Source organism: Triplophysa rosa, linkage group LG2 (genome assembly GCF_024868665.1).
Source record: "Triplophysa rosa linkage group LG2, Trosa_1v2, whole genome shotgun sequence".
Lineage (NCBI taxonomy): Eukaryota > Metazoa > Chordata > Actinopteri > Cypriniformes > Nemacheilidae > Triplophysa > Triplophysa rosa.
This window is the reverse complement of record NC_079891.1, coordinates 3,161,477-3,181,292: the sequence shown is the minus strand read 5'-3', so window position 1 is coordinate 3,181,292 and position 19,816 is coordinate 3,161,477. Positions and strand designations below refer to the sequence as shown.

Below are 19,816 nucleotides of genomic sequence, written 5' to 3'. Positions count from 1 at the left end.
AATACATATTATTGTATGTATTATATCACTTTTTGCATATTTTTAAATGCCTTTCCTGTTCTGTTATATAATCTTTAAAAAAAAATGATGTCAAAGGCTTTTGTTTAATGTTTTCTGTAAATGAGGCACATTGTAAAAAGCGCTACATAAATAAATGAAAAAATGTATAAATTGTATAAAGAGTCTCCGCTAAGCTTCTAACTGTAAATTTATAACTTTATTTTTTAATAAATGAATTCAAATATATTGTTTGATATCTTGTGATCTAATGCAATTCTTACATTTTTAAGTGTCCAAATACGAAGGCTATTTGAATGGCATTTAGTCAATTTGAACGAATATGGATGGGAATTGTCACATGAATGGACGATGGAAGAAGATCCAGTGTTATGCATGAATACATGAATACAAGTTAAACTGCGAGCTGAGTATGAGTAATGGATTGTGAATGGACAGAGACGTAGAACGTGCAGAATGTGAGATTGTTACTGATCTTTTCTTTGTTGTGTTAAAGAACAGGGATCGGGTCAGTGCGGGAGGGCTGTAAAGGTGCACATGGAGGGTAGTTTGTAGATCATTGCTCTCGACACCCTTAGCACTTGTATCACTCCCCACAGTACACACATCTATGGCACTATACGGTTGCCAGATTGAGGAATTTAATCATACCAAACATTTCAAGCATCCTTTTTGTTTGTACTTTGATTTATTGTGTGTGTAATAATAAATATTATTATAGAAATGCCATTCATACTATATGTCTAAATGTTGTTAGATTTCCATTACTGTAAAATCAGTGTTAGAGATAAAGTCCTCTACAACTCACCTGGGTACGCCTGGTGGGGCACGGTTGGGACGTGAGGGGACCTGGGGCGGTGGGCCGCTGAAGGGGTCCGGGGAGGCTCCAGGTCTGGATGGTACTGGTGGTGCTCCAGCAGAAAGGGGGCCTGGGGCGGTGCGACCGCCAGGGCGAGGGGGTCCGGGTGGGGCCCGGCGCTGGGGAGTCGGACTAGACATTGGAGATCTGTTCAGGTAATGAAAAGACCATACATTAACAAACACATAATATTACAGACGGATCAAAATTGGAGATTTGTCTTCCAGTTTGATTGTGTTAGCTTTATGGATGTGCGTAAATTATTATTTACAATAACATAGAATTGTTATAGAATTACAGAATTGACCATATTCAAGGTTCAGGCTAACCTCATGTACATAAATTAATCAAAACTGAATAGGTCTCTCACTGAAAAATAAAACTACATTTTAACATAAAATTACAGTTTTCCCCAAGAGAGAGCTTCTGTAAAAGTACAACAAAACACCCTAAACATGATGTCGAAGTAGGTCGCATGTTGGCAGCTCAACCAATAGGATCAAATAGAAAAAAACTGAAAACTGACCAACCCAATCATTTAAATCCAATCTTAAAGCAAACACTAAAATTCCATTAAACGACAATGAATTAAAGGCACAGTACCTGCGTCCTGAAGGTCCTCCTTGTACCTGCAGCCAGGAGTCATCGACCGGCGGAGGCATGACGGTGGAGACGGTGGTGGTGCTGATGTCACCAATGATGTTGAGGGCCTCTTTGAGAGCGTGGTACATACGCAGCATCTCCTCTCGGTGCTGAGCCTGATCGGCTGACTCCTCCATCAGAGAGTTCTGATCTCCACACGAGTACAGGTTAGCCAGCAAGTCCGCGTGGATAAACTCCTTAGTCTTAGAAATAAAGGGAAGAAAGAAATGTATGCTTTATTTTTCCTTGACATCAATGAGATTAAATGGGATGGAACGTGTCTTACATTGTTGATCATGAGATGCATGATGGTCTTGGGCATGAGGTCCCGTACGGTCTTGTTGATGATGGCCATGTAGGAATCCACAAGGTTCCTGATGGTCTCCACCTGCCTCTCGAGCTGAGGATCCATAGAGTGAGTGAAGCCATCCGAGCTGTTCTCCTCACTGGTGTCACTCTGATAAAGACATGCATGCAGATGAATGAAACGCATGAAGATAAACACATACTACGAATGCTCAAATGACTACTTAGATTGTTTAACTTATATGATATGACTCTGGTGGGTTCCGTTCTTCTCTATGTGGCACTTTTTTAACTCATTGTATCTTTGTTGACATCCCTAACCACACGTATGAAATATGACAGTGAATTTTAGAGAAGGGATAACTTAACAGATAACTTACCTTTTCTTTATCCTGCAGATGTAGACATGAACCATCAAAGAAAGGTTAGATGTTAATAACATGAATATGTTTGGGTAAGTTATCAGTTTGTTGCAGTTTGTTAACAGTGAGTTAATGGACATGTGAAAGCTTTACAGCGCTGTATGTGAAAGTTAGCATGATCAATGAAACATACGATGATGCGCTCTGGGTAAACGCCAGCACGCAGGAACGATGCTTTCCAGCTGTCCACCTCCTCCTGAGTGTCGCTGGCCAACTCCAGCTGTCTGTAATCTTTATACACGTTCCTGAGACAACAATGACACGTTCTTTCATTTTCATATATTCTTTCAACAATACTTTCATATTGATCCATTACTATTTATCATTTATAAACTAAAATAAAATGTAAAAATAAAATACTATATAACACTAAAGAAATACTAATTAAATCATGAATAATCACTAAATATTTTCAAAACATTCAAAATATTAATAAGTCAAAATTAAAACAATTAATGCAAATGAAAAACGAAAAACATCTGCTATGAGTGTTATATATAATACACTTTATTTTTTATATTATCCTAATTGTTTTTACGATAGTTCATTAAAATATATTTTTATGTTTCATGTGCAAAATTTAAATCATTTAACTGAAACTGCTTAAGCACATTTATTACATTTACATTCATTCATTTAGCAGATGCTTTTATCCAAAATGACTACAAATGTGAGAGATTTTATCCCTTCGTCCAAGTGCCTGTGGTTGGGCATCACTGCTTTAGTGAGTTAAATATATCTTTCTAACCTCTGTTCAGTGTTAAAGAGGGCAAACACGTGCTTGCTGGACATGAAGCTCTTCTCAATGTCTCTGAGCTTTAGGTTGTCCAATGGCAGCATGTACTTCTTCTCTTTCTCCTGCAGGGGGCGACAACAAGAATTCAAAATAAGGAGAAATACAAACACTGTTACATCAGCAGTGGTGGAAAGTAACGAATTACAAATACTCAAATTACTGTATTTGAGTAGTTTTTTTCAGGAATTGTACTTTTTAAGTAGTTTAAAAACAGTGCACTTTTACTTGAGTACATTTTTAGTGCTGTATCGGTACTTTTACTGCGCTATTTTACCTCACATTGTCGTCGCTACTTTATACGTTTAATCTTCATGTGATTGGCTAAGGAGAATAATCAGTCCCGTCACGTGACCCCGTCCACGCAAATCTCGCATGGAAAACTTGCGTCACACAGATTTCAAGACATCTGCCGCCAATTTAGTTTAATCACGGAGGAGGACGAACGTGTGCGGCAGGCAGGGCGCGTATCAAACGGCGATTTTGCAAACTTGAAAGTCACTGCGGGAAAGAGACACAACAATACGGAGGCTCGTCCGAGATATGGAGAAATATTGAGTTCCTGTATCACTCCGTTCGCCAAGTTTCATCCAAACGGCTATATCATGAGATAAAATTGTCCATCTCTTTCCAAAGTCTCTACACTAAGTGCTCTGCCCTTATAAGTGAGTAGGGAACAAACTGTGCATTACCCGTTATAATGTTGTAAATAACGTTCAGTTTCTTGCACAGTTCGATCGACTCGCTTAAATAAGACGTCATTACATCAAAAGAAGCCGCAGGGATTACTTTTATGTTGCCTCTATCTGTATTTTGATCTTTTAAAGACATGAACCATGAAAAACCATGGACCACAACTCCAGGTAAAAATCTTTATTGTTCTACCTAAGAAATAATGTCACGTACATCTTGGATGGCTTGAGTTTGAATAATTGATCAGCCAGCTCCTCTACAGATATGACTGTTAATGCTAATCCAATGCAATTTAGGTTACAAATGTTTAGCATTTTTTGCATGCAGTATTTGGGGCTCTTGTTTATTAATCTCTGCATTGTGGGGCCTAGTACACATGATTGAACAGTGTTGGAAGTGCATAAATGGTTTTACCTGTAAAACTGAGCTCATAATAGACAGACAGACAGACAGACAGAACAACACAATGAATGGTTATTTTGTCTGAGTTGTATCTAGTTATATGCTTTATCAGTAAGGTGTGTTTTGTTATAAGTAGCTATTTTCTATATAAATCTCCAAATTTGATTATTAATAATTATTCTTAATTCATTAAATAACCCCAACTAAAAAGTAACGAGTAACTAGTACTCTTGAGTAGTTTTTGAGAAGAGTAATTTTTACTTTTACTCAATTACTTTTTTAACACCAGTACTTTTACTTGTAATTGAGTACAATTTCAGCAAGGTAACAGTACTTGTACTTAAGTACAAATTTCCAGTACTCTTTCCACCTCTGTACATCAGGCCCTGCATTGAAAAGCTATTAGAAAGCAAAACAGCTGAGCCAGGACTATATTTCCATGTCATGACATAAAACGTCAGCCTGAATTAGATGTAACTATCTGGCAATGGCAGTGGGAAAAAAGTTCTTCAAAGGGCTCTGCTTCACATTTCTGTATTCGGCATACAAAGGGCACGTTAAACAGTTCACATTTTTAACAATAAACACGGTATGTTAATAATAGTTTGGCTGTCACATGGTTTTAGTGAATACAGTTACGAATAAAAAGAAATAAGTACAATTCAATATAGTTCGCATTTTAAAATAAATTATTTATGAAAATGTTTGAGTTTTGAAAATGTAATTAAATAGTGTTTCAGAAAGAGATTCATCACACATTAGTACAATGAAGATGCTAACATACAGTATAATAGTTTTATCTCACACACCTAGTGAATTCCATGTAAGAGGACCCATGGCATATGTAGATATACAGTAAATAGCTCATTCTAGGGTTATAAAAACATCACGCTTCATTATATAAGGTCTTTTTACACCTCTGAAGACATAGTTATGTATATTCTATTGCATTTCTGTCATTAGATCCTTCTAAATACTACACACTGGACCCTTAAAGGGGAACTCCTACCAAAAAGGAAAAGTCTGCTATTAATTAAAAACGGAGGTCCTAGGGATGTAACTTGAGGTTGAGTAATCAATGGCAGAATTTTCATTTTTGGTGGGAGTTCCCCTTTAAGGCTTATCAAGTTATAAAAGCAGGAGTAGTAGAGATGACATGATGCAGTGAGTAGGAGGAGAAGAGGCAGTGAGGACTAAAACATTTGCATGTTAACACATCAGAAGAGTAACACACTTACAAACAACCAGAGCAATGAATTTCAATACTAAAATCTCATTGATTCTTCAATAATGATGAGATGACTATACATCCATCTGGATTCTCAGTTTGTTTTACTTATTCAAATAAGATGTAGATATTCTAAATTTATTTAACTAAAAATGATTTAATTATGCGAGATTAATGAGACGCTGAGTGCTACATGTCAATAGCACACCGGTGTCCAGGTATAATGGTAAAATACACACAGTTTGATGGTCATTATGTAGAAATATTCGAATGCTGTGATTGACCATTCATGTTAGAAAGGAACATACTGTGTTTCTGCCAAAAGCTCTATGGGAGCCGTTTTAAAGTTTAAAACACCAGCTAAGATCTTACATAAATGAAATTAATTACATCTAACTTTAAAAGGAATTGTAAGGACGCACAATCCAGGGTTTAATTCTCATACATTTTTGATTCAGCTTTGAAACGACCATATTGTTCTGAATATAAGACTATGTTTTACTTTCTCTTAAAAAATGGGGTCATCATACAGTATATTTAAGGTCTACGATTTACATGTCAATAATACAGCCGCCAAATACGTGTAAAACGCGTTTGATCAGGAGTGAATTGAAGCCACCATTAAAATGCTATTAGTCATGGAAAAGCTAGTCTGTTTTTTTCTCACTTGCAAGACTACAATAAAACTTTACTTCTATGTTAATGAGATTTTGGTAGGCTATTTTTTAAAATAATTTAATAAAAAACAGCCCTATTTCTAACTGAGGGTTACAAGTGTAAAACCCCCAAAACTAAAAAAAAAAACATCAACCAACTTCTTTGGTTCAACAATTTATCCTGTAATTTATGATCATTTTCCTCCACGGCGTGATATCCAGTAATAACAGACATTGGAGTGACTCCGAAGTCTGGGTAAACAAAAATGTCGAATTACACGCACAGAGGACTCCAGAACACAGTCATCTGCTTTTTCAAGTGAAAGATCATTTGACATTTCTGGCAGTTTTGTACCAAACCTGAAATTATGAAGGTGACTGTGTCTCATTGGCTATGATTCAAAGATTGGTTTTGTATTTGTACCATAACAAATATTCCACCATTGATTGCCACAGTAGGAAAATGCATTATAAATGTCTTTTTTTTGTTACACACAAAAGAATGTAGGAAAGCAAACAGTTCTGGGTCACTTTTGACTTCCATTGTCATTTTTCCTACTATGGTAGTCATTGGTGGTCTAGAACTGTTTGATTACGAGCATTCTTCCAAATATCTTTCTCTGTGTTCATCAGAACAAAGAAATTTATACAGATTTGGAACAACTCGAGGGTGAGTAAATGATGACAGAATTTTCTTTTTGGTTGAACTGTCCCTTTAAGGACCACAGACTCTCTTCAGAATCACTGCGCAAAGCAGACAAACCTTATGTCTTTCACCGAAAACGCAAAACTGCATCTCATAACAGAAAAAAGCTCATCCAAACTATGTGTTTCAAAGATGAATGTCCATACAGACCAGTGTAAGAAGAGCCCTTGACCCCAGAGACGGATCAAATGCTGTAAAGATGATTTATGTCTGCTTGTTAGGTCATCTACATGTCACAACCCTCCTGCATCGCAGAAGAACATTCAAGTTTCGTCCCGTGGCTTCACTAAAGCATCTTAAAGGGACAATGGGGTATATGCATTGCACACGGATATGTCCGCTAAAATCTCAGCCAGCTCTGATACATCCGGCGCATGTAGCAGCATCCATATCAAACAATGGTGTTTTTCACTCGGTCGCTTCAAGATGCACATATACGGTCAACGACGGGAGTCAAATGATCAAATACTATGTCATACATCGACAACCAAAAAGGAGAAGCGCTTCAAGCTATGCACTTACTCGAGGCATGATCACAAAAGCATATAGAAATGTTCAGCCATAGTGTTGTTCACTAAAATGTAAACTCTTTCTTACTAAACACATCTATATCGCTTGGTGAAAAATTACTAGGGATGTAACGATTCACTGTGAGCCGGTTAAAAATCGTTTATAATATGTGATGATTCAAGCCGGTTGAGATGTTATCTAAATTGCAATACATATTTTGAACAGCAGGGGCCGCTGTGTTAACTGCAAACTTTAAAAACGTGGATATGCTGATATTCCTTAAATGTAAAAAAAAGCAAAGACAAAGTCTTAGTTTGTTTATATTAAAGAGACTTTTGTATTATTCATTTTTTATAAAATTGCAGTTTAGTTTTGTTATTTGACAAAAGATTTTTCTTTTACAAAAAAATGTGCTGCATTTTAGAAATAATAAAAGGGCAGTTGTTCATTTCTAATTTGTCTTAACTCATTTTGTAAAAATAAATGGGATCGTGAGATCAGTATCGGGAATTGCATCGCATCGTGAGCTGAGTGAATCGTTACATCACTAAAAATGACCTCCGCGCAATAAGAGGAGAAGTGGCTTGGCTGTAGCGGAAGTACGTCATCGCCCCATAAGCATATACCCAATTCACCTAAAAAATCTGTCATCATTTATTCATCTTCTTGTTATTCAAAACCTGTATATGACTCTTTGTTCCGTGGAACACAAAAGAAGATTTTTTGAGAAATGTCTCAGTGGTTTTGTGTTCATACAGCGTAGTCAATAGGGAGCCAAATAGATGACGTGTTTTTGTATGCCAACCCGGAAGTTAGAGGCGCACTCGTTCCCTAGATCGAAAGCCTATGCATTTTTCCCACAGACTTTTGGAAAATCGCAAAAAATAAGCTCTGTGTTTAACAAAGGGTTATGACACTTGCACGTTTTGTCTATCAGGATCATCTTTTTTGAAGCCGAAATACAATCGGCAGAAGTAAAAAGCTAACACAATGCTATCAACAGACTACACTTAAGGTCGCTCTAAATCAACGTCACCACCACCAAGCCTCTGACAACTCTTTCAAACTTTATTAAAAATGTGTTCCCTGGTAAGTAATTACTCCGTGAATGAATCCATATCTACGTTTTAAGAGATTTGTGAACTTTATATGCGCGATGATATCTAACGTCCCCGCCAAAGGAAGTAGTCGCTTTTAGCAACTTGTTAGCAACCACCGTTTTTAAGATACAATAAGGCTTTAAAAAATCACAAGCGGGTCATAATTGGTGTGTTTTATGTCATAGAATAAAACGTAAAAATATTTAGAGGTTTTGTTTACCACAGACCTTATTTCGGCGATTTACCAAAAACCCATTCAAAAAACCCATAGACATTGGAGCGATGGAACCGGAAGTCCTAAAATGCTACCTCGCTTCCGGGTTTTGCTTACAAAAATACATCATCTCTGAGCCTCCCTATAGTTCAGTGTTGTTAGGTGATCAACATTTTTCAAAATATCTTCTTTTGTGTTCCGCAGAAGAAAGTAAGTCATACAGGTTATGTTTTTAAAGTCATCAGTTTAACGTGTGTGCGTGTGTGTGTGTGTGTGTGTGTGTGCGCGCGCGTAAGCCAGTATAAAGAACTCTTTATCCAGTCCGTAGAGAGGAAGTCAGAAGAAATAGCTACATGAAGAGAGGTACAGACCACAGGACTGCACATCTGGAGATATTACAATTCTGTCTCCATGCCAAGAAACACCAGCCAGCCACCCCCCGCACACACACACACACAGATGCCAGAAATGCATAAAAAAAGCAAATGTTGAGTCTGACAGGTTTTCATCAGTGCCAGCACACTCTTTTTTGACCTCCGACCTTTCACTTCCTGTTTAACAAGCGAAGTAACATAAACCAAAGACGAATTGGAAAAAAGAAAAGCTCCGCCTCGTTCGCGCCCTCTCTTTTTCTTACAAGGGAAAGTTAAAAGTCTGCCACGTCGATTCAGAAAAACCCACATATAAAAACTACGGAATAACTCGCGCCAGATCTGGATTCGTGACATAATCCGAAACGCCAACATTTTTACTTTCTGCAACATGTAAGCCTATGTTACTGTACACTTTTCCATTGATTTGAAAGGGATTTAAAATACATCGCTTCTTACCACCCACATTCTTTGACTCCTACCACCATCAAACACTCGGTGGTTTTAATGGACCCACCTCTCGGCCTCCTCCCCCACTCACCCACCTCTCTCTGGCATCTCACACACTCGGACGTCCAGCCGAAAGGAGCCAGAGCGAAAGAGAGACAGGAGAAGAAACTCATTGATGGAGGATCTCAAAGGACAGTCGGAACATCAGATTGCTAATTGGCACGGATGCACGAACTGTGAGGTATTTCTATCTCTCTTTATTTGTCCCTTTGAAGTATTTATTAGTCACGTTTGGTAGAAACGGATTGGGGAGTTAAAAGGTGGGACAATGATAAACACTTTCCGAAAATGTACGAAAGCTAAATCTAGGAACTCTAAATGGGAGATTTTGTATATATTAAGATTGACGGGCTAAAATGTTTTTTTTTCCAAAGATATCTGAATACATTTTTTAAAATTATTATTATTATTTAAAACTTTTCAGTAATTCTTTATCAATGACCAAACTGTGATATTTATAGCACTATTATGATAACTTCAATGATCCAATCTAAACATGAACTCTCTCTCTTTCAGGATGACAACGTCAAACAAAGACAAGAGCATTGAACTAAAAACACTTTTAGGGATTTCCATGCATTTAAATCACATCATCATCGCTCAAGACTCATCTCATCTTGTCTCCATGTGAAGCGTCATACCCACCCCGCTTTCCCAGTGTTCAGACTACCTGTTCAGGGCGTAGAAATTGTACAGTAGTCTGCACATTGGTTAGGCTGTGTGAGGGGTCAAACACATCATCGCTTATGTACATCTATCATTGCACACATCCATGCCGTTATCTGCAATGTAATGTGTGTATATGTGTGTGGGTAAGTAGCTATAGTTTTGTGACAGACATCCACAGACATGAGGTCTTCCTCATTTAAAAAAGATCGAAGAATAAATACAAATCCACTCTTAGGTGTAGGACTAGGGTTTGGGTTATATCATTTTAAATGGCTAAATCAACTCGTCTGTGAGAAAGAAAGAAAGAAAGTTAGAAAGAAAGAACATGAAATCTCATTTAAATAACTAAATCAACTCATCTGTGAGAAAGAAAGAAAGAAAGAAAGAAAGAAAGAAAATGATATTTAATTTAAATAGCTAAATCAACTCATCTGTGAGAAAGAAAGAAAGACGGAAAGAAAGAAAGAACATATCTCACATTTAAATAACTAAATCAACTCAGTTGTGAGAAAGAATGAAAGAAAGAAGAAAGAAAAAAAAAAGAAAACGCAAAACGATGCGATTGGTTATAATGTTTGTACGATGGAAAATAAAAGCCATTTCCCTGTGTAAAATTCTCTTGGCTCAGACTCTTATTTCATCTTTTTGGAGCATGAGGAACTTATTTTGGCGGCGGCACAACATAGCTGCGGTTTTCAGAAACGATGAGATTAAACGAAAAACAATGAAATGCAAAAGAAGTGGTCTTTTGTTTTAAAAGGCCTTTCGCTGCATGCCTAAACTAACTCCGGCTCGAGCTTTTGGGAAGTGTTGGACCACAATCTGGTATGTATGGGTAATGAAAACCATATGCCATCTCCCCAACCCCCAAAGCAGCCCCTGGTCTGCATCTCCTCATGCCTGCGGTCTGGACTGACAGTGGGGGCGGGGGGTCACGGCGGTACCGTAACACCTGTGCTTGATCAGACCATCGAGACGGCCAAATGCCTGGCCATTACTGAAATGAAAAGCAGACCTACTGCCACGCTCATTTGTACTGTATGACCTCATCCGTCCTATTCCAACTTCGCCTTGAAAAGAAGCTTTGATTCTGCGAGTTTACTAAATATAGCTCATCCCATGACATAAAACTAAACTGGTGAACAGCTTTGCTATATGGTGACCCGCAACGTCCGAGTTAAAAAGCATTGTGTAAACGTTCAGAAAACAGAGGCTCACCTCATCGTCTTTGTACCAGGACAGATTCTCAGCGGTCATGACGAACCAGTATTCCTTTGCTCCACCTTTCATGATGCCGATGTTATTGATGGTCAGCCATCCCTTTCTGATCACCTAGACATAGAGATGTAAGAGATAACAGACAGTGCGACCGCCATTAATGCATCGATAAAGGTTTTTTAACCCTTTCACGCATGGTGATCAGTATAGTGGGCATCTATAAAAAGCCATTTCTTCTGTACGCATGGGTGGACATCTTGAAATATATTTAAAAAATTAAAACTATGTAAGAAATGTTGTTTTTTGTTACCCTAAGAAAAATTAAAATTCACAGGAAACTAATCTTGACTGAGGTTGTCATAATTCATGCATGAAGGGTTAATACATAGACATAAATGGCTTGATTTAAATGAACTATTTGTAAAAAGACAAGAAAGCTATGTAGAAAATCAGCTGACTTTAAAGTTTAGCGATCATTATATAAAAAAATCAATCCACAGACAGTTAACCAATCAGAATCAAGTATCCCAGGGTGCTGTGTAATAAAATGTAAATATAATGTGTTTCTATTGAAAACCTTGTTTATTTCATAGCTGTTGCCTGAAAGCATAGCATTCTTTATTAAGAAATAATGATCATAATGGGAAATGGGCCTGTTTTTCAAAAATACACTGCATTACAGCCCATAATAACCATCATGCAATGCTATTTTTCAATTTGCTATTTTGCATTAGTGCATTAGCAAACACACACACAACAGAGGATACGCTCTCTACACACTTACCATTATCTCATCCTGAGGTGCGTTTGGCATAGCAACAGTAGGAAAGCAAGAGATAAGTTCGAGATAGGTAATTAAAAAATTAAAAAATATAGTTTCTATTTGCATTTATTTGCAGAAAATGAAAATAACAGAAAAGATGCTCTGTATTTTTCAGATCTCAAATACTGCTAAGAAAACAAGTTCATATTTAATATAATAATGAATATTATTATAATATGAATATGAATGTAATATTTGTTTATCTATTTGGGAAAAGTTCAAACAAATTATGTCACTCCTGAGGTCTGATTTTGTTGAAATTCAACAGACACTGGACTGAAATAGCCACAATACATCTTGACATGCTGATGAAATGAACATTTGAAATGGTTCTTATACATTTTTCCTCAGCTGTATTTATATATAAACCCAATATACAGTATGAGCGAAACTCTACATCACAAAAATCTTACAAATGTCCCCTCCATGATCAAACATTCATAAGCATTGCAATGTAATTTAAGTTCAATTGTTATTTAAACATAAGTGTGCATTAAAACATATTATAAAACAAATTAAAGTATTTATTAACATTGAAAGAGTGCCATTACAGAAATCATTTCTGGGTTGAGGTGGGAAAGTCCGAGGTGTCTGGCACGCAGCCTTAGTAAAGAGTTTCTCACCATGAGAGGCAACATTTGAAAATGACTTTCTTGTTTTCTCTCTGAATGTAAAGTAATTAAAACGTCCAAACATTTTCTGTCATGATTCTGTCCTTCTTGTCATGAGTTTTCTAGTTCGGTGGATAGTGTCGTGACAGTACCGTGTCTTTTGTGCTTGTTGTGTTATGTGTGGAGACACGTGGCCTTTGTTGTGACTTTGCGCCACGTGTCCTCCTGTCGCGTCTCTTAGCCCCGCCCCCTTGTTTCCCGTAATCTCGCCCTTAGTGTTGATTCCCGTCACCTGCCCGTTACCTGCCCTATGTAATTATCCTTTGTTAGCTTCCCCTACTTAAAGGAGCTGAATGTAATAATTTTACTCTATTAAATCAAAACAATACCTTAATATGTTCGTAGACATTTAGGAAACATGCTAAGTTCATATATTGGTTTGTCCAAAAAACAATGCTATAGCCAGCTATTCCACGTGCCGGCATGTCTGTTTTTGTTTTGGTCCGTGTGACCCCGCCCACTGACGATTTACCCACTAGTGTATTTCGACAGCTCGGTTGCCAGTTGGCGACAATCACTGCATATTGCAGCAAACAAACGGTCTGGGTCAGAGCAGATTCCACCATTTCCGGTACTATTACGTTGCAAACTTAGAAAGAATTACTATATCATTTTACAACTTATGAGGAGTAATATACAATTTTATTGCGGTTATTTAAACAAGACAGCAATATTTGGCCTGTAAATGCGACCGGAAGACGCAACCTCTGAAATGAGCTGTATTTGCAAACAACAAAACCACTGCAAACGTATAAATTATTGTAAGAGTTTATGCTTTCCATTACACTCCTGTAAGTATCTGGCAACTCCTGTGAACGTCGAGTCTGAGGAGGGGCGGGGAAAAACACTCGCCAATATTTTGAATTTGGACTGCGATACCAAGCTCAACCGCTAGGTGTCAATGTTACATACAGCTCCTTTAAGGCCCTCTTGTTTTTTGTCCCGGGCTGGTTCATTTTGATTGATTCCCTGGTACCTTGTCCGTTTTGTTCTTGCCCAGTCCCTGTAATATAGTAAGCTTTGTTGATTCCAGTTTTTGTTCTCGTTATACCCCCTTGCGTGAGGCGTTTATTTTGTTGTTATTATTCTACCCTCGGTTCCTTGTTTATGTTCTGTTTACCCCCTCGTGGGTTTTTGTTTTATTAATAAAAGTCGTTTCGGTTACCCCTTTACTGTCTGCGTTTGGGTTCTGTGCACACATCGTGACAATTTTCTATACGAGTTTTGCAAAACAGAAGTACTTAAAAATGTATTAGTACAACAGTTTAATCGGTTTGAACCATCAGCCACCGTCATATCTTATAAAAGCACAGAATGATAGAATATGATTCATACTGAATGTATTCATGTTTGAGTGAAGCTGCAAACATCTGCGAGGTTTGTGCGATGGACGCATCTGTAGCATCTGTTCGCTCTTGTTTGTGTTTACCTGATTGCCAGCAGCTTTCTTCTTATTCATCTGACTGCTTCTCTGCTGGGCGCTGAAGGGACGGACAGAAAACAAGACATAAAGAAGAGAACGAAAGCAAGGAAATCTAGCGTAACTTATGCACAAGTCGACTAATAATTTCACACAAACATCAAACCCACGACCTTTACAATGCGAGCGCCAGGAACGCAAATAATACAACTAAAAAGCGCAGGGCGACGTTCTTACTTCGCAAAACCGATGAAATCCTCATGATTGGTGTTCACGTAGGCCAACTCAATGTCGATCAGCAACATGACCTAAAAAACATCAAAACCCATTTAACCTCTCATTTTTACAAATCTAAGTATATTTCGATAGTGTTGATGTGTGACGGGTGTCCGTCTGCACCTGATCTTTAGTGCGGCTCTCACGGTCGCGGATGTGCTGGGTGACAATCCTCTCCATCTCCTCTCTAAGCATAGGGTACTGAGCCAGCTGTCGCACAAAAACACACAGCGGATAAACCACAACCGCTGACACAAAAAGCAGAATTTATGCTGAAGCAAATCCTTTTACCATTGGATTATTAGTTAAAGGATAAAGCTCATGAAAACACAGAGCGGGTCAAACCGAATGAGACAGAAATGCATGAAAACAGTGTCAGTGGTACAGTACAGCTTACCTTCTTGGTGCACTGCCTGACCGTATTAACCAGCTCGGTGATCACCAGGTCAACACATTTCTGGCACGGCTCTTTGATTTTGCCGATCTGACGTTTTACGATGGTCTCGAAGGCCATGTCTGGAGTGAACAGACCGGTCCTGAAACATAACAGTAATTATGATTTCAAACATTTAATTAGCTTGTTTGTAAAAAAAAAATGCAAACCTCCCATACGTTTTCAAGTTTTTAATTTAGTTGTGATATTAAACTGCAGCTTTCACAGCTGACCAAGCAAATACTCGTATTCCAGAGAGCCGCGTAATAATGTTGTTGTCATTTTGTTTTTGTTCCCGTTATGCAATGCTGTGCATCTTGAGAACAGTTGTTCAGAATGTCACAGTGACATCAAAGTGAGTTTAATGTCAGAGCAGGTGAGTCACTGCTTTGTGTGTGTGTGGGGGGGTAGGGTAAACCCTACGGTATGGGGACAAAATGTCCCCACAAAGATGGCAATATCCAAAATCCTTGTCCTTGTGGGGACATTTTTTTGTACCCATGAGGAAACAAGCTTATAAATCATTACAGAATTAACTTTTGTGAAAATCTAAAAGAGCAGAAAGTTTAGTGTGACTGTTAGGGTTAGGTGTAGGGAATATGATATACAGTTTGTACAGTATAAAAACCATTGCGTCTATGGTATGTCCCCATAAAACATGGAAACCCAACACGTGTGTGCGTGTTATGTGTGTGTGCGTGAATGCGTGTGTGTGTTGGAAACGCACATACCTGATACCGTGGATATTCTTGATGGCGTAACTAATCTCCTTACGCAACTCTTTCTCGTCAAACTCCATCTAGGTATTGTTAAAAAAAAGATATACTTCATTGAGATGCAACTTTAATCATGCCAATTGCATTTTTCATTTTTATAAAACAAAGAAGTACTTCAAACCTCTGTTTACCACAGTCTACACAACTGTTTAGATGTATAGGGTCACTAAATATTTTTCACACATTTAAGTAAACATATCAAAACTATGTAAGGACACAAATGGAACTATGAAAATAAACAAAAAATCAAAACTACAGCCGGGGGAAAAACAAGAGACCATTTCAGAGATCGTTTTTCTGATTTTAAAATGTACTATTTATAAGTAAAATGTGTGTTTAAGTAAAATGATCATTCTTGTTTCATTCTGTGAACTACTAACAATATTTTTACCAAATTTCATTTGCTCAATTTGCATTTATTTGCAGAAAATGAAAACTGGAGAAACAGGTGAAAATAAATAATAAATAATGCTCTGTATTTTTTCAGACCTCAAATACTGCAACAAGTTCATATTCGCTTTTAAGCAATACAACAGTCATATTTCTACATGTATTTAGGAAAAGTTGAATTATTCATGTGATAACCTGGATTTTGTCATGCTGTCGGTCTTTCACACTGCTGTTGGATGACTTTATGTCACTCCTGAGGTTTGATTTTGTTGTAATTCGACAAAAACTGAACTGGAATGACCACAATACATCTAGAAAAGCTCATTTGAAATGAAAATTAGGAATGGTCTCTTCATGTTTTCCGCGGCTGTATTTGATTATGGTTATATTTGATCATCTTCGGTGTAGTCACCTATTGTCTAGAATTTGTAGAAATGTTCTCATCTCATGAGATGCTCTAGTATTGAAGGACTTCCTTCAGTCAAATTTGTACAATTTTTTTTGTCTACAAAATGTCTTCTATTCGACAAAAAAACCCACGTTATTTTCATAGAAACATGCTGAAAATCACCTTAACCAGCTCAAAGGGAAAGCGCTCGTGGAAGATGCGATTGATCCTCGCACCCCCGGACAGCTCCACCGTGTCCACCTGATCTCCCGAACCCTCGATGCGCTTCTCGAAATCCACAGCAAACTGCTGCACCATCCTTTAGAATCAGAGAGGTTTTTACCAGTGACTCACAGGCATACATTCTCACAGAAACACAGATGTGTGCGTGCGTGGGCTGGGAATGCTGGAAACGCTTCAATGGGTGACACTTACTGTAGCAGGGCTTTGGTTTTGCGGGACGGATCGTCGGGCCGGAAGTGTTTGTATTCCTCCACTTCTTTCTCAATGGACAGCAGCTGACACTGCAGTTTGTTTCTCAGTCCGGGGAGAGTGTCACGGATGTGGTTGGTCAGTTGCTATATGCATGTGGAGACCATTGGTTACTGGCCAACATTTATCGGTTGATGATTGTTTTCTAATCATTTGGAACCGATATTTCTACTGTTCTCAGATGATACGATATGAAACCCATCTAGTATCTCTACCTGATTGAGGACCTTCTGCAGGTATGGAGTACCCATGCGATCCGCCAGGTGTCGTTAGGCTGGGTGGGTGAGAAAGAACTTCCTCTCTGCCGCCATAGCAGCCGCGATGTCCTTTTTACCATCAATGTCCTTCTGACTGCGGTTCACCACCCCAACGTATCCTGCAGAGAGCATCACCCCGACAGAGAGTTTCACGCAGTTACACGCCATCAGAATCCAACATCATCAGCTAAAACACAGAACCACGCATGTGGTTTTCAACTCCTGGAACCTGTTGTATCCGTTAGTTAGACATCTCAAGGTTGCTTCTGATGTGTTGTGTGTATACAGTCAATGTCAGTAAATAATAAAGGGGCGCAGGACAGGCACAGTGTACCAGTTACTTAAATCCATAAGTACACTTGATAATGCTTCAAAGGCTTTCAAAGCACAAATGTTCTTTATAGAAGCATAACAGCCATTATTTCACTCCTGAATTCTTTGAAGCGTTTCTGTCTAAGTGCTCTTATACACAAATAAAGAAAGAAATGGCCCACCTCTCTTTTTTGCTTTGAAATATTGCAATAGCAATTTATATTCTCTTTTGAAGACCTGTTTCTTTTTATGAGATTAGACATGTTTCATCATTATCCCTTGGTGTTTGTTACGGCACATGCAAATTGGTAAAAGATGGGTTTAAAGAATAGGGATGTAACGATTCACCGTGAGCCGGTTGAAAATAGATAAAGATACATAAAGTAGTATTATTAACTGACTAAAGTATTACAAATGTGAGAATTATACATTAAAGCACGGATTTTAAAGTTCGAATTTTGATGTCAATTCCACTATTGCACACACATATATTACACAGAGTATTTCGTTAAATTACATCAGAAGTAACTGTAATTAAATTACAGAAAAAATAAGAGTAATCCCTTACTTTACTTTTTCAATGGGAAAGTAATTAAACTACAGTAACTAATTACTTAGTAACTAGTTACACCCAACACTGAAAATAGATTATAATATGTGGTCCATTGAGATGTTATTTGAATCGCAATACATGTTTTGAACAGCAGGGGCCGCTGTGTTAACTGCAAACTTGGGACATGTTGCTAGGAAAAAAAGACTAGGAAAAGCACTGACAAAGTCTAAGGTTGTTTGTATTTAAGAGACTTTTGCATTATGATTTTTTTATTTAATTTGTTTTCAAATTGCAATTCAGTTTTATTTGACATTAAGGATATTTCTGTTTTACAAAGAAATGCGCAGCATTTGAGAAATAATTAAAGGGCAGTTGTTCATTTCTAATTTGTCTCAACTCATTTTGTAAAAATAAAATCGTTTCGTGAGATCAGCATTATGAATTGCATCGCATCATGAGCTGAGTGCATCGTTACATCCCTACAGACAGATTTACAGCGGATCGCATCAAGCTGACTCTACCTTCTTTATGATTTTGTGAGCATGATTTAGTAGTTAATGTTGTTTTTTAATATGTAAAAAATGGAAAAATGTTAATGTAGAACTTACATGTAAGTAGATACTAGTTAATGTTTTAGATGCGAGTTTTTTCGGTAGGGTTTTTAAAGGGTGCCACTATTCTTGATAAAGCTAAAGTTTGTGATTACAAATTAGAAGCAACTAGACAAAGTCCAGAAGAAATGTATTATATATTTATTATGTAATATTTAGTATCGCTTTTAGTAAATATTATGGCTGCAAACCAGAAAACGTGCAATAGATTTTCCTGAAAATTCACACTACTTATTTAATGTTAAATGCTGTTTTTTGTGGTTCAAATAAAGTTTAAATTTTGGGACTTTGAATTGTTCGGAACTCTGCTATTACGAAAATGTAAAGAACAAAGTGCTCTAAACTTCTCTACTGTAAATAATGACACAAAAATTTACCTCGACGTAGGGGCAGAAGTTTGTTCTCCAGGATGTCACGTGCGTCAGTTCCGTCATCCATCAGATCCAATTTAGTGATCACACCTATGCTTCTCAAGCCTGGTTAAAAACACATTCAGATAAAAGTGTGATCACACTTTTCAAAGCTGGAAGCTTTCATAAAAGTCTCGCATCAAGGTAAGTCTCCAATCATGAGCCACACCTGATCCCAAAACATCATCTGTTTCTGGTAATATTACATTGGTGGATTTTGAAATGTGTTTTTAGTCATGGATGGATGATAACACACCCTGAGGGTCCACCTCCTTGGCAATCTTGAGGGCATCTGAGTTGGCCAGGTCAGAGTTGGCAGGAGACACAGCCAGCAGAAGGCAGTTCTCTTTCGTCACAAACTGCATCAGCATGTCTCTGATCTGGGACTCTATATCAGCCGGCTGGTCACCTACGGGCACTTTGGTCATGCCAGGCAGATCCACGAGGGTGAGATTGAGAACTGGCGGAGAAAGAAAGAAGTGACTTTAGATTACATGCACCTGTTTTTGTTTGGCCATCAGTAGCAGTTTTGTATCTCTTTGTGCCCTAAATCGGGGGGTGTAGTAAGTAGGCAAAACTGGGTTCTCAATATGATATTATCACAATATTTTTTAAATAATTTTGAAAAAGTAACTAAAATTCAAATGAGAAATTAATTTCCAAAACATTAACAATTTCCAATGTTTT

General features: G+C 37.7%; 1 protein-coding gene across 1 annotated transcript in view; it reads right to left on the bottom strand.

The window, feature by feature from the left end:
- dnm1b (dynamin 1b) overlaps window positions 1-19,816 on the bottom strand; it is a 30,549-nt gene that overhangs the window by 3,348 nt on the left and 7,385 nt on the right. Inside the window, 18 exon segments of the mRNA XM_057360341.1 lie at window positions 827-1,024; window positions 1,481-1,722; window positions 1,806-1,976; window positions 2,206-2,217; window positions 2,381-2,492; window positions 2,996-3,105; window positions 11,318-11,431; window positions 12,102-12,113; window positions 14,241-14,292; window positions 14,469-14,539; window positions 14,631-14,717; window positions 14,905-15,043; window positions 15,672-15,739; window positions 16,678-16,813; window positions 16,930-17,072; window positions 17,202-17,362; window positions 19,097-19,195; window positions 19,386-19,589. Coding sequence (XP_057216324.1) covers window positions 827-1,024; window positions 1,481-1,722; window positions 1,806-1,976; window positions 2,206-2,217; window positions 2,381-2,492; window positions 2,996-3,105; window positions 11,318-11,431; window positions 12,102-12,113; window positions 14,241-14,292; window positions 14,469-14,539; window positions 14,631-14,717; window positions 14,905-15,043; window positions 15,672-15,739; window positions 16,678-16,813; window positions 16,930-17,072; window positions 17,202-17,362; window positions 19,097-19,195; window positions 19,386-19,589 — 2,131 coding nt within the window.